The sequence below is a fragment of the Silurus meridionalis genome, chromosome 15 (assembly GCF_014805685.1).
Source record: "Silurus meridionalis isolate SWU-2019-XX chromosome 15, ASM1480568v1, whole genome shotgun sequence".
NCBI lineage: Eukaryota > Metazoa > Chordata > Actinopteri > Siluriformes > Siluridae > Silurus > Silurus meridionalis.
Genome location: NC_060898.1, coordinates 11464286 through 11479243, shown reverse-complemented (window position 1 = coordinate 11479243; position 14958 = coordinate 11464286). Strand labels below are relative to the sequence as shown.

The following is a 14958-nucleotide window of genomic DNA, read 5'->3' as shown; positions in this document are numbered from 1 at the left end:
TTAGCATTAAACAGCCCAGACTGAATGGTAGATTTTGTCTATAACAAATGTAATATTGAAAATATTTAAAGCAGTAAAACAACTGATCAGCACAGCTAAACACAGAGCAAAGTCGGATGCATGTGCAGCTCTCAAAGACAGAATAACACACAGACTCTTTTATTCCATTCTTTTTTTCACAATGCTTTTATTTTCAACCTCTCCAGCTTATAGTTGTATTATTGCCCATGAAAAATAATAATAAAAAAACACTAACACGAAAGAAGACTAACACCATTTAGGATAAAGACAATCCTATCCTTGTGCCATTCCATCTCCAATTAATCCCCAGAGGTGCAAGACAACACGTGCTGCAATTAATCATAATAATTTCATGTCTCTTAGTGACTGTTACAGGTAAATATAAAGCTGTTCCTCATTGCAAAAACTGAAATCAGCAGCGCCTGGTCTACATGTTCAAGCAGTAAAATTTGCATATTTATTACCACAAATCATACAGAATAATAAAAGTGATTGTCTCTATTTCCATGTGCACAAACTGGAATCATTTTAATGATGTAGATAATAAATTGAATGGTGATTGAATTCTAGACTTTCCATTCAAAGAGTAATGACACAGTGCTTTTAGGTAGTTTTTATTGACTCTCAGTGGGTCGGGGTTTACTACTGTAGGTTGTCTGGTGTGAAATTTTTAAAACAGATCATTGTATGGGGATCAAAGACTAAAATGGTTAAATTGTGACATACAGTATGTTAACCATTGCCTCCTGAGACCATTCCTACTGTAGGTAGAAAGTTATTGAAGCTTAAACAGTTTGAAGGACATTCATTTTAATATGGCATTATGGCAGATAGGTTGCTGTATTATGGTGTCAAAACTAGATGTTACTGGTAGATAAGGACGAACGAAGAGCCACAGAAACTTGATATTAAATTTTGCTAGTTGGCTTAATCGCATAGCAATTCTTTTTGCCCTTAAACTCTGCTTGCACTTTACTAAAACCTGATCAGTTCTATTGCTGTTCTAAAAGTAAAGTTGTTATAATACCCACAATTATTAAAAAAAAAAAAATTAATTCCAGCTTCACACATTAGGATGTGGGGCTTGGGGGACAGAATAATACCAATTCTTAAAAAATAATTCCAAGATGGCATTCCAGTAACACTTAAGTACATAACTCATTTAGCAGCACTTCAATATCAAGGATATTTTAGCTTATTTACTACATATAAGGTTAAGTGCACACTAGTGTACATTAGTTTTTTAGCCACTCATTTTTTTAAGCAATGCTGCTGACTTTGCAGTCTGACCAGTCACTTATTGGTGCACATTATTCTTGTCCCATCAGGTTTATTGCCGTACTCTGTAAATTGATGACGCCTCCCACTGCCAATGCATTTAAGATTTATTTCAGAGATCTGACAGGTATTTGATAGTGAGCCAGCATGACTGGGAAATGAGAATGTCTGAGTGGACTGTTGATGTCTATTGTGTCATCCCACCTACTGGTGGCTCGCCTCCACTTCATCAAGTCAAGCATGGCAGAACCAGACAGTGATTCTTCACAGTACCCTCAAAATTTTAAATGGAAACACAAGACTCTTTGTGCACTGTGCTTGTGTGCAACATTCCAATTTTTTACTGTGTTTTGTTGGATTGTAAACAAGCATGTTTCATTCTCACTGTTAGCGCAAAGACACTCAGGATCAAACCATGAATAATTATAGTTTCTGCTTTTTATAATAACATATTCAATAGAGTAATGTGAAATTCTTTTCTATATATACACTTGCTTGTTAGGAATTTGTGGACAGAGAACAGGGTGAGATATGATATAGCACTTCTGGGCAGAGAGGCTTAAGGGTCTTGTTTAGGGCCCAACAGTGGCAGCTTGGCAGTGTTGAATCTCCCAATGTATCCCAATCAGATATCCAGAGCCCTAACACCTGAACCACCAATGCTGCATACAACCAATATTAATCAATAATCTATAAAAGAAGCATGGACAGTGAAATTAGCTGCTAGTTTATATCAATGCCCTTGTTCTGATACATCATTTCTATCATTTCTAAAGTAAGAGTTTGTTCAAAGAAATTCATTAAGTAGCATTACAATCGAAAAACAATTATTTGTTTCTTTAATTAATATTTTGTTAGATAAAGCTGTAAGATAAAGCACAAACTTTATGCTTCACAGTTTTAATTATGAAATACTTATAACCATTTAAAGAAAATATTTTCCTTTTCTTTTTATGTTGAGATTGCTAAAGGTTTAATGTCCAACCTAACACAGCTTCACATGATACAAATGGGCTATAAAAATGGGATTTGTGAGGCTTTTAAGCCACCATTATGTACTTGATCCTGAGTTAAAGAGCACCACCCTGGAGGCCAACGATAAGCAGATCTACAGTACTTGTGAAGAAGCTGCACAAATGTGAGACAGGGTGTTCATGTCCTAACTGTAAGGATTACAATAAGATCAAGGAAATTAGATTTCTGAATCCACTGAGAACTTGCTGTGATTAGAGGAACATTATTATGGTCCCCTTTCAATAGGTTACTGTTACCCTATTAACCTAATAGGACCCTTTATTCCTAAATCTAAAACTAACCTTATACTTAAAATTTAGTCAGAGGTTTTCAAATAGCCATGTCTGTGGAAATATATTTTTCACTTTTTTAGCTATTAGTTTTGCACTCCTTAAACTTCTAAACCACCACACACTCTATTCTCAGATATTTACTGTGTAAGAATTCATTCCCTATTTACTATAAAGTGCATTATTACTTGGTGTTTAAAATTTTCAAGTTGATTTCTAGATTGTTTATCTAATAACAGTTTATGATGATGCATGATGGTGCTTTATACAGAACAGCCTATATTGAAAATTGTGAGACAAGCCAATTGGCTTTATTGTCATTTCAACCATTTACAGTTGGAACAGTACACAGTGAAACGTAACATCCTTCCTCCAGGACCATGGTGCTAAATAAACGACACAGGATAACCGTAAGTGCAAGAGTGCAACATGTGCATACATCACAAGACAAAAAATACTAAAATAGGACAATATGGACAGTGAAGCACAGTGCACTGCTGACCAGTACACAGATCTAGTATGAAGAGAAATGCAAAGATATTAGTATATAATAATAAATATTGTAGTTGTAAATGTAAAATATTCGTTTGCAGTGGGGTTTTAGCAGCAGTTTAAGAAAGAAATATGCAAAACTTGTAAAGGGGAAGTGAAAGGGTATTCAGTTAAGCGCACAACTGTATCCCTAATAACCCCTTAACCCAAACCTTTATAAACAGTGAGTGAATAAGTGATAGAGCACATTTAGACACAGTAGTGGTTTAACTTATTAAGTCTCAGAATGATGTTGTAAAAAGTGCAGTCACCTTTTTAAATCAGATCTTTGAGGGCCAATTTAATTATCGCTTTTGGGAAAATGTTTTGTATATGAGTAATTCACAATATAAAGGACTAAACGATGAACTTTGACAACACATTGACTCACTTTAAAAAAATAATAATAATAATAATAATTCCCTTTACTAATCTGAATCACTACTTATATACAGTTCCAACTGTAAACTTCAGGCCAATCTTCCTACCTGAGGCTAATGCTGTTGCTCAGCTATGTGCAAAAAATAATGTGATTTGGCCATTGCAGTTTTACATTTCCTTTAGCTCATGTTTATATGAACTAGATTGTCAATAAGTCAGAAGCCGCATTAGCAAGTAAGAAAACGAACATATCTTGACTGATTGTAATATTTGCAGTAACATTTTTAATTTCCCAACTATCAGTGCATCTCTTTGTCTTTCTGCAAAATGTTTGTCACCATTTAAAGCACTACGGAATAATGAGCCTAATGAAAATCCTTGGTACTCTATAACGTTATCACAGCAGGCATTTCATTTAGCGCACTCGGTTAACCTCAGTCTCTGACCTTGAAACACTTAATATCTGTTTTCACAATCATGCTTGCAGTGTTGTTATACACTGGAATTTAGAACAGGATTTGAATAGATCGTTTAAAATAAAATGTTGTCTCAAACACAAAAATTGTTTCATAAAGTGTATGTACTGTGTTTTCAATTTTCATAAGACAGAAAATAATGCAACATGGCATCATGTAAAATGACACTACTGCCAGTTTAGAATTTTGAGCAAGTGTTTGCTCCAGAGCATGTAGATGTTTTACAAAATTTAATGTAACTTTAAACAGATAAAGCGTACTGTGTCTTTCCTGACTAGTTAAAAACAGTTATGCTTGGTAACGTGTTGTATTATACCAGAAGAACATGTTTCATTTGACGATGCATCACATCGACTCTTCTTTGGTTATTTCCTTGAACAGCAAAAGTAATAAAATCCCTACATATAAAACGGAATTTGAAATTGCTTTTGACTAAATGGGAAAAGCAAGCTTATTTTAAGTTTATTCTGACGAATACTTTAAGGATGATATTGGTACACATTAGTAGCTATATATAAGCTATATGTATACACAAATGATACATCTAAAATAAAGACTCTGTGATGTTTTGCATTAATTATAGAAATGTGCTTAGCCAAATATGTTTTTAAATAACTGGTCAATCAGTACATTTATCTGTTCCACAATTTGAACAAAACACTATGCACAGAAAGCATAAAAGAGATCTGTATGACCTGTAAAACTGCAATGAGACATTTTCTAACAGCTGCTGTCAGTGTCCAAGTGTACATATGAACTTTGTTAGAAAAAACAACAATCACAGAGAAATGTTAAGGTTTTCATTTTAACAGAGCAGCTGAGCAAAGCAGGAAACAGTTGACGCAGAACCCAGCCACAGAAATACCACCCGACAGTCACAAACACGTGCTTTATGAATGTCCTATTCTATATTTATTTCCTTCTTGCTGCAATAAAGTCCTTGACTCTTCTGGAAAGGTTTTCAACTAGATTTTGAAGTGTGGCTGTGAAACTTTGTGCCCATTTAGAGGTGTTCCAGCTAATCCCAGAGATGTTCAGTGGGGTTGTGGTCAGGTGTTTTCTGCGGAACACTTGACTTCTTTCCACACCAACTTTGGCAAACCATGTCTTCACGGACCTTGCTTTGTGCATGAGGCACTGTTATTCTAAAATAGGTTTGGGAAAACACACTCTGCATCTGTGTGATGGCAAAAATGTCATCCACATGCATTTGCCCATATAATCTAGGTTTCAGAACTCAGTATTCCTGTAGTGATTGTACAGAGCAAAATTTTGTGAAACAAACATTATTTTCTTGGTATCCGTTGTAGAGTGAATAAAATGAGTATAAAGTGAGACAGTAAGCAGGAAAGACACAACATGCATAGACAATGTAAACCCAAGTAAAGCATAACATTTTGATGCCATGGTTTTTCAAAATCCTCACCATACCAAATTAGCTGGTAACATTGTTCAGTGACCTCCAGTAATGTGTGGCATCTGTTGAACTCTGGATCCTGACCAGTTAGAAATTGTTTATTCATTTCCTATAAAAGCAATGGTGCAGTAAATAACCTGTTCTTAATAATACCTGCGTACTGTATATTAGTGCACATTTCTATACTATCTACAATACTAAGTATAGCTATAACTTACACAAGGATTTGTATGTCACTCCACATAATCTAACACTAATAATATGATTTCATGGTGTCATTTTATTTTTTTTTCTTTTCATTTTATTATAATAATCAGTAAGGTGAAGTTTTCTTTATTTTACATTTATGGAAAGATAAAAAAAAACAAAAAACAAACATGCAACACGACAGTCCTGGTTCAAGTTAATTAAAGCTGGTGGATTTCTGAGCGTCTTATAGATTTGTGTTGCTGGAATGAGGAATGTTCATAATTCAAAGCAGAATCCTTCACCTATGACACATGTGGCTTGGGTCTAATCTTTGCCAGCTTGTGGAACTGTTCCATTTGTCTTTATTGATGAGGTGACTGTCAATAACAGCAGGTGAATTGTGATGTACAGAATCTGGGTAGAGGTTCGCCACAGAATGACTAATGACATGACGTAAATCCAGTGTCTATTTCTTGTTTTAAACATTATGTTGCTCGCCTCAAACAAGAAGATGTGTGTGTACATGAAATGAAATTTGCCAATCAGGATAATAAAGCTTGCAGGATAATAAAGCTTGCAAAATGGCTAAAAAAGAGAACAAAAGACTATACAGAGTATACAGAGTGTCTGAGGCTGAGACTCTTTGAACCTCATGCGCATTTCAGTAATTGGTGGCACATACAATTACTTGCTTTTTATTTGTGTCCTCTAATTGAGAAAATGGTCTAATCTCATTTAATGGAACATAATAAGTGAAACTGCCAAAACATTTCAAGGGGGTGGGGTTGAATTCAGAGGTATTAAACATGTAAAAGCAAGCCTAGTTAGCTTGGAATGCAAGGTTTCTTTTCATCAAAATATCATTAATTTGCTCTTGAAATGTCCTTTACAAAAATAGGGACACTTGACTACATATTAATAACAGATTTAGGTGATGTTAGGTGTTGATAATTGTACATAGTTGATAAGAGATATAATCTGAAAACAAAGAGAATCAAAAGTGGGTTGATTTTTGTCCAAAAAAAAAACAAAAAACAATATAAAACATCAAATCGAGCCATTAATAACAGCAGGAATAAAACACCCTGTCATAGGAAAATAGTGCTGAGGGATAACATATACCAAACATAAATAATATATGTATGGTATCATATCTATGAAAAAATAAATCCAGTTTTAAAATCTAATATGTCTATAAATTATATGTACTGCAATAACTGAGAAAAATAAACGAAACTCGACAGCACTAGGTTTGATTAAAATATATTTACGAAGCCTTCACTTGTCTCTGGTTCCGTTTGCCCTGTGAAGGACACGCCTGGCTGCCCTGACATCTGCTTCTGTGGGCAACTCACTCAAGATTGAAAAGTGCTTCAGAGTCCTTCAGGGATGTGTTTAGTGCTTGAAAAATCATTTTAGCACAGACTTTTGAGCTAGCTTTAAAAAGTATATTGTAAAAAAAACTAAATCTCTTTAATAGTACTCTCAATAAACGATTCTTTCAATCTACAATGTAGATCATTAACAGTAAGCTTTGTTTGCTAAGAATCATAGCAGGGACATTTTTGAGTATGAAGTATACTTGCAGTCAGTGTGACTCATGTTTTTGAAAGCAGTTTTCTTTAAACTTCACATCACAAGTCCACCATAAGATTTTTCTGACTAAATATTATAAAAACAAACAAACACATTCAACAAATAAATACCATAATAAATACTAATTCTGAGCAATACTTCAAAACAGCGCTACGAAAAAATAAGCAGTCATGATCAGTGTACCAAGGTATTCTAGAATTTTATTACACCAGTAGGAAACAAACTAGGACGTATCTTTAAATTAGCTAAGTTAAAAGTTCTCTCACACACTGATATGAAGACTAACATTTCAGTGATATTTAACCTCATAGAGTAAAGCCTAACATGGCAGTATGACATGGCTGCACAAACACTATATTGACAAATGTTTGTTAAGACCTGACCATAAAATTTGTGCTTTTTTTTAATGTGCTTTTTGAATGTTGCACTCCACCTTTAGTCTCCACCTGCTGTTTTAATACTCACTATTCTTCTGAATAGATGGTTTACTAGATTTTGGAGTGTGGATGTAGAGATTTAGCTACAAGCATGTTAGTAAAATCAGGTACTGATGTAGTGTGAGGAAGCCTGGGGTGCAGTCAGCATTCCAATTCATCCCAAAGATATTCAGTAGAGTTGAGGTCAGAGCTCTATAACAGGGCACTTCAAATTTTACACTCCAAACCATGAAAACCAGATCTTCATTTAGCTGGCTTTGTGCACAGGCACACTTTCATGCTGGAAGGGATTTGGGTCTCTTAGCTCAAGTAAAGGAAAGATTACATGCTACCACATCCAAAGGCATCCTATATAATTGTGTGCATCCAGCTTTTATACTGGTGTGCATCTAACCACATATGTCTGGAAAAGTCAAGTATCCCAGTACTTTTGTCTATTTAGTGTATGTGCATTTTAAGGATCAGAATTTCAAGCCAATTTGGTTAAAAAGATTTGTAATGTTCAGAAATTTAACAATGGCAAATCAGATTTTATAATGGTAAATATTAGCTATTATTTGTAGGGACAAAGTGTTATGCTAGTTGACTAGTTGCTGTTAACATCAAAACCACTTCCTTTATCCAGAAAAAAAGAAAAGATTTAATAAATACACCCCTACTGGATTTCCATAGTATTCTGCAGTACCATTTTCATGATCACATGTTCACAAGGCAGTGGAATTTAAATTTGTTTGACCTATAAATAGGATTTGGGCCATATTTAAAATAGGGAAGCGGTAGCTCAGTGGTTAAGACATTGGACTTTATGTTGAAAGGTCATGAGTTCAAATATCCAAACACTGCCTAGCTGCCACTGCTGTCAGCTAACCTTTATCAGCTCAGTTGTATATATTAGATCATTCTGAGTTAATGATAAAGGCGTCTGCCAAGTATAGTAAATGTAAACAAATGGTAGTGTGTTACTGCTATTGCAGTGACAGCTGGTGGGTGTGTTCGATGAGAGCTAAAATCTCCTGTCTGTCAACAGATTGACCTGTATTGAGCACTGCTTTACATCACCATGTCTTATCATAGTATAAAATAAGAATGATGTGGGGAAAATATTAAACCCACATTGTGTGACTGATTTTAAGACCAAGACAAAAGACCGTAAGACTTGCCTGCTTCATGTGGTTTCTTTGAATGCAAAACATAGTAAACAGAATAGAGACCAGAATAAAGATAGACCTTTATTATTTGTATTTATTTATGTATATATTTATTATTTTCATTTAAACTGAAACTAAACTTGCAGATATGTCATTTGATTTAATTTGTAATTTGCTTGGACAATATATGACCAGCCTACTTTCTACTTTTAGTTTCTCATCCAAAAGCAGTTTGGGTTCAATGTAAGATATATAAATATGACACTGTATAATTACCTTCAAAAATCTACAGTTTGGGCTAAAACATAATCAACACCAGCATAATTTTTACATAGTGTGTTTTGCTTACAGTCATCAATGTTAATGTTGTGCTCTACAAAAATTTACAATTATCCACCTTAGGATATTTGTTTACTGCAAATAATCTTTTGTCAATGCCAGCAATGAAATGTTATACTGATGTATTTTTATCTTTATCAATAAATATCAGAGAGGGGCTTGGCCCTGCTACTATATTTATAAAAGCCGATCCTGGATTTTACTTTTAAACCACCTTCAGCATATTATATATTTTTAGCATTTAGCCAGCTTGTGCATGAACATACACGACCTTGTGCCATGACTGTACTATTGTATTGTTGATGTCTTTGTTTTAGATAGTTGCCTTGTAGCAAAATACAACAGCATTTTCCAACTGTTATTATGTAAATTGTCAAGTTGATATTTAAGAAGGTTAAAGAAAATTGTACTTTTTCATGTAAAACCATAATTATTATTTTTTATTATTACAAATCCAGCAACTAATGCAAATTTAAACATAAAGTGTTTACACTTTACCCAAAATGTTAAGTAGACATATTTTTGACTGAAGTTTGCTCCTCCAGTTCAGCACTGGAAAAATGCATTGTGCAAAACTGCTTAATCATCACTCAGTTGACTCAAACTGTGCCCCAGTTGTTTAGTGTCTCGAACAGACTTGCTTATATGGTTTTTAGCACAGCATGACACACTGTTGCGTAGCTCAACACTGTAGTAGCAGCCATCTTGGATCCTCCGCTCTCACTCCTCACACTCTGCTAAGCATTTGTATGATTTTCACAAGCTTAGTACAAGCCATTGCTGTCCTAAGATGGTGTCAGTGTATGTGAGTGTGTATGTAGTGTATGTAGAATAAGAACAATGACTGGAAATACATCATGTTAAACGTTAAAATTCTATGGATGGCATGTAAGTTCTTGCACCATGACCAACATTAGCATAGATAGATGTGCGAAAAATGTGACTATCTTAATCAAGGGTTTGACTGGATACTCTGAGTCATACTGATTGATGAAAAGCTTGATGTCCTTAAATTGCTTTCATGTCCCATGTGTGTTGAGTGCCTGCATGTGTGTGACACTGTTAATTAGTACAGCAGTGACATCTCTCGCCCACCCCGCCCTCAGAGCTCTGTCTGATCGAGTAGTGGAGTGCTGGCATGATAAATGCTGGCCTGACAGATCAATCTAGTCGAAGCATAACAGTCGGCGTGGACTCCTTCCTCCAGTCACATGCACCCAAAACATCAGGCTTTTTCTCGCGAGTGATGACATGAAAAGCATGTATACCGTGCAGCTCTGCTTTTACAGTGTAAAGGCACTGATGGGGAAGCAAAAGAACTCTCTATAGGATTGTGCATATACTCTAGCATTTTACCTGCATACAAAGAGCTGCAGGTATATGCTTAAATAATAATCATACACAGATATATATACAGAGCTTGTGGAAATTGCTGAAGTGAGCTGAGACCATGCTGAAAGAGGATCAACTGAACAATAGAGCGTGTCGAAGGTTCTCATTCATGCAGCTGAATACATAAAGCATGCAAACAGAACAGAGGCATGGGGTGCACTGCTCACACTGCAGCCTCTGATGTAAATGACATAGCTTTAAAAGCATAAAGCATGCTCTTGGGTCTAAAAAGAAAACCTGTGCGCTTAACTTAACCAATCATCTCCAAGTCCCCACTCATTCCCCGCTCCACCTCCTCCTCCTCCTGCATCTCCTGGCTGAATGAATCTCAGACTAATGCAGCTGCAGCACAATCTACAAAAGCAGTCTGTGCATGTCTGGTTAATGCGCCTGTGCTGTGCCTTCTTACATTTCACGATGATAATGGAATAAATCTGAGTACCCGTTACCTTGCGCCTACGGTCCTTTGAGCGGTTCCTCTTCTTGATCTTCTCCTCCTCTTTCTCCCTCAGCTCCTGGGCCGCAGCCTCGGCTAGGTCCTTGTTCTTGCGGAGCTGCTTGGCGGCTTGCGCCATGATGCCACTGCGCCCGTTAACCTTGGTGTTCTTGTGCCAGTCCTTGGGCCAGTGCCTGCACCAGGTCCTGCAGGTGCCAGTGCGGGAGAGATGGCGGCACTAAGCCCCTGGGAGGGAGCGCCTTGCGAGGTGACCGGTCCCAGGCAGCACAAAAAGAGCTGCTGCTGATGCTGCCGTTGCCACCGCCTCCTGCCTCTCATCCGCACAGAAGCTTTCCCATCCCCTCCACTCTCTCTCTCTCTCTCTCTCTCTCTCTCTCTCTCTCTCTCTCTCTCTTTCAGTCTTTCTTGCACTCTCAACCTGTCTCTGTTTCTCTCACACTCACTCCCTCTCTTTCAGCACACACTAGTCAGTCACGCAGTCTCAGACTCAACACTGTGAGAATGGATACTGCAGCATCTCTCTCTCTCTCTCTTTTCTCTCTCTCTCTCTCTCTCTCTCTCTCTCTCTCTCTCTCTCTCTCTCTATCCCACGATCCATCAGTTTGTCAGCAATCTTACATGCACAGATCTAAAAATATATACCGTATACACAATGAATGAACCTGATATACACCCAGATCTAATGAGCTTCTTTTTATTTCACACCTTTACTATGATTTGCAATCCATTACCATTTTTATATTGTAACCCTTTACATTCCTGCCTTAAACGGTCTTTACACTGAGCTTGATCTTACTCTCACAGACAAAACACATTATAAAATAATTATTTAGACATGAAGTGAGATTGCCTGTCTTAGAGCGCATAATATGACGTGTTTAGCGGTGACTGCTTCAGGGCCATCGCAGCAACAGCATTCTGGGAGACGTTATTGATTAAAATGTTTGGGCAGTGCTATGATGCTCATCCAAAAGCCACTGATATAAGAATGGCTTGGAATGATGCAAATCAAATGAGACAGCTGCAGATATAGGCGTGATAGAACGTACACAGAACATGCTAATGAAAAGCCAACAAATATCCTTATTACCTTAAGCTTAATTTGAAGGATGTTTGTATTTACATGACCCTGGATCAATCTGATGTGCAAATTGTCTTTAATCCCAGGTCTATGGTTAGGAGATCGTGTTGAACAGTTGTTGAATTTGGCTAGGATTCGATCTAATCTCATTTACCATTTTCAGAATTTCCTGCATTCCCTTATTTCATTCATGTATTGTTCAAAATGAATCCATTAATAATATTCCTGCTGAATATAGCACGGTAAGGATTACATTACATGGACCCGATGAGGAATTAAAGACACTAAGTCTGCATATCCTGCATCATGCTTGAGAGAATTTTCTGTGCAAATCTGCAGTTCCCACTGAGATTAGATCTGCAAGGTCACAGCAGTACATCATCTTTATGTGTGGTTATTGTGGTATTGAGCCTCATTGCCTCAGAGTCAATTAGTAACCTTACATTAAAACAATAAATGGGCAAACTAAAAAGGAAATAATGGAACACTGCAAGACTGTGCTCAATTTGATGTCTGGAGTGACAAGCTACAAGCCTAATCCTGTAACACCCTAGCAAGTGACAAGTTGCTTGACAGTGTGCAGTTTGTTGTAAAAGTATACAAAGGGGAGAGTATCAAAAAGATTTTACTTATTTGGAAAATCCCTTTATTTCTGGTAAACCTTTGGCACAAAGGTGAAGCTCAAAGGCTGGAGCATATCAGCTGATATTAGTGCGGTGTTACAATCGACTCTAATTTAATAGAGTCTTACTGTATACCCTTACAAGATCAACTGTAAATCTGCAGTTATACCATCAGCCATTCACAATGTATAAAATCATGCAGACAGAGGTCATGAGCTTCAGTTCACATCAAACAGCAGAACATGTGACTTTTACATAGTTGTTAGTGTCAGATGGTCTGGGTTGAGTGTTTTAGAAAATGCTAATGTCTTGGGGGTTTTACACTCAACCGTTTGTAATGCAAAAAACATTTGAGCAGAAGGTCTGCAGGCTGATTGGAAAGTTAAAATGAAAATAACCAGATTGGTCACTGATCTGACAGGAGTTCTATAGTAGCTCCAATGATCACTCTGTACATATGTGGTGAGCAGAACAAAACTGCTCTTTTAAATTCTTGAGGTGGATTAACTACAACAACAAAAGTTAAAACATCAGGTTAAAATCCTGTCATGCAAAAACAAGAACCTGAGGCGATCATGGACAATAGACTCACTCTAGTGAAAGATTTAGCTGCTCAGTTTGGATGAACATGTGTCCATGAAATGTCACAGAGATCACACTTTATTCCTCATTCTGATGTTTGATGTAAACATTAACTAATGTTCTGGATGTGTAGCTGTATGATTTTATGCATTGTCCTGCTGCCAACAGTGATTGGTTAGTATATATTCTCTAACATTATCCTAAAATTGTATTTTTATAAAAAAAAGAAAAACAACAACAATGTGTAAAGACCACTATTCTGTCATAGTCTGTGGGAGATCTTGTGATTCCCATGAACCGAATCATCCTTGTGTATAATCAGTCCAGATTCTTATTTTTTATCCACAAAACACATTTATACACGTGTTAACTGTAGACACTCACTCACACACACACACACACTCACTCACACACACACACACACACACACACACACACACACACACACACACACACACACACACACACACGTAAGAATGGGAGAATAACTCCATCTGGTGGGCACTTTTTACGGTACTTTTGCGGTACGTTGAAAGTGACAATCAATTTAGGGCACAACAAAGCACGAAGCCTGATAACAAGCTCATAAATAGAACAAGGATTTATAGCGCAGGAAACGTTGTTAAGACCATTAAAAGCCAATTTGCCAGTTTTGGCTTTAGCCAGTTTCTTCTTTGACTGATAAACTCTACTGCTTTTGAAAAAGAAAGCACCTATCAATTTGACCATCCCTACAAGTGACTGGCTTTACATTTTTGACAACCACCTAGTCTCATGTTAGCGACCTGAACATGAGCCAACTTTATGTTTTCAACTGGGATATTTTTAAATCTAATTTTATAGTGCTAGGAAGGAGGAATGCTAATTTAAAGCGTGTGATTGTTGAGGGGTGTGGACAGGACAGTGACCTTGCACATACTTCAAACAATCCCGTATCTTCATTTCTGGTATACAATAAATCCCACTTGGCTTGTTATCAGCAAGTTCAACAGCCTGCATCTCTGATGATATGGCGGTGCATTAGAGCCTATGGAATGTCCAGCTTCAAAATCTGGAAAAGCACCATCATTTTTATGCTTCCATCCAGACAATATCTTTTTCAGGGAAGGCCTTGCATATTTTTGCAAAACAATGCTAAACGACATGCTGCATGTATTACAACATCATAGCTTTTTAATAGACGGGTCAAATGGAAATGTTGACTAGTATTTTTTTAGTTGCTATATTTACATTAGCCATTTATACATAACTAAACTTTAACATAATTAATTAGACAGTCAAATAGGTGCACAAATTGCCATAAATCAAAACTCACAAAAATTTTTTTAATGCTAAAGTGGAAATGCTAGCGAAAAATTATATGACTACAGTTTGGCATTTTGTATATAAATTCATTATTAAAGCTGTACTTATTAGTCAATCTTGTGCTGCACTTCAGCTAGTAACTCGTCATCATACACATTATCGGCTTGTAACTTTTCAAAACTAAACAAAAATATTAAAAAAAGAAAGAAAGAAAGGCACTGAGTACAAATAACTCACTGTAACCAGGTCTTCAAATTAAAAGCGATCTGTTAACAGTTTCTCCTTTGTGAAATGTTAAATTTTAGCTGATCATGGTTTATTTTCACGCGCTGCATGGTTTATTTTACGCTCGCCATTCCGGCACAAACCTATAGTGTTTAATATCTTATTAAACCTTCGGT

General features: G+C 36.4%; 1 protein-coding gene across 4 annotated transcripts in view; it reads right to left on the bottom strand.

Annotated features, from left to right (window-relative positions):
* ank1b (ankyrin 1, erythrocytic b) overlaps positions 1-11305 on the bottom strand; it is an 88863-nt gene extending 77558 nt beyond the window's left edge. For all 4 annotated transcript variants that reach the window (XM_046867640.1, XM_046867641.1, XM_046867644.1 and 1 more), the window contains exon 1: positions 10959-11305. In XM_046867640.1, the coding sequence (XP_046723596.1) occupies positions 10959-11084 (126 nt within the window). In that variant the 5' untranslated portion in view covers positions 11085-11305. The remainder of the gene's footprint in view (positions 1-10958) is intronic.
* Between the last annotated feature and the right edge of the window lie 3653 nt (positions 11306-14958).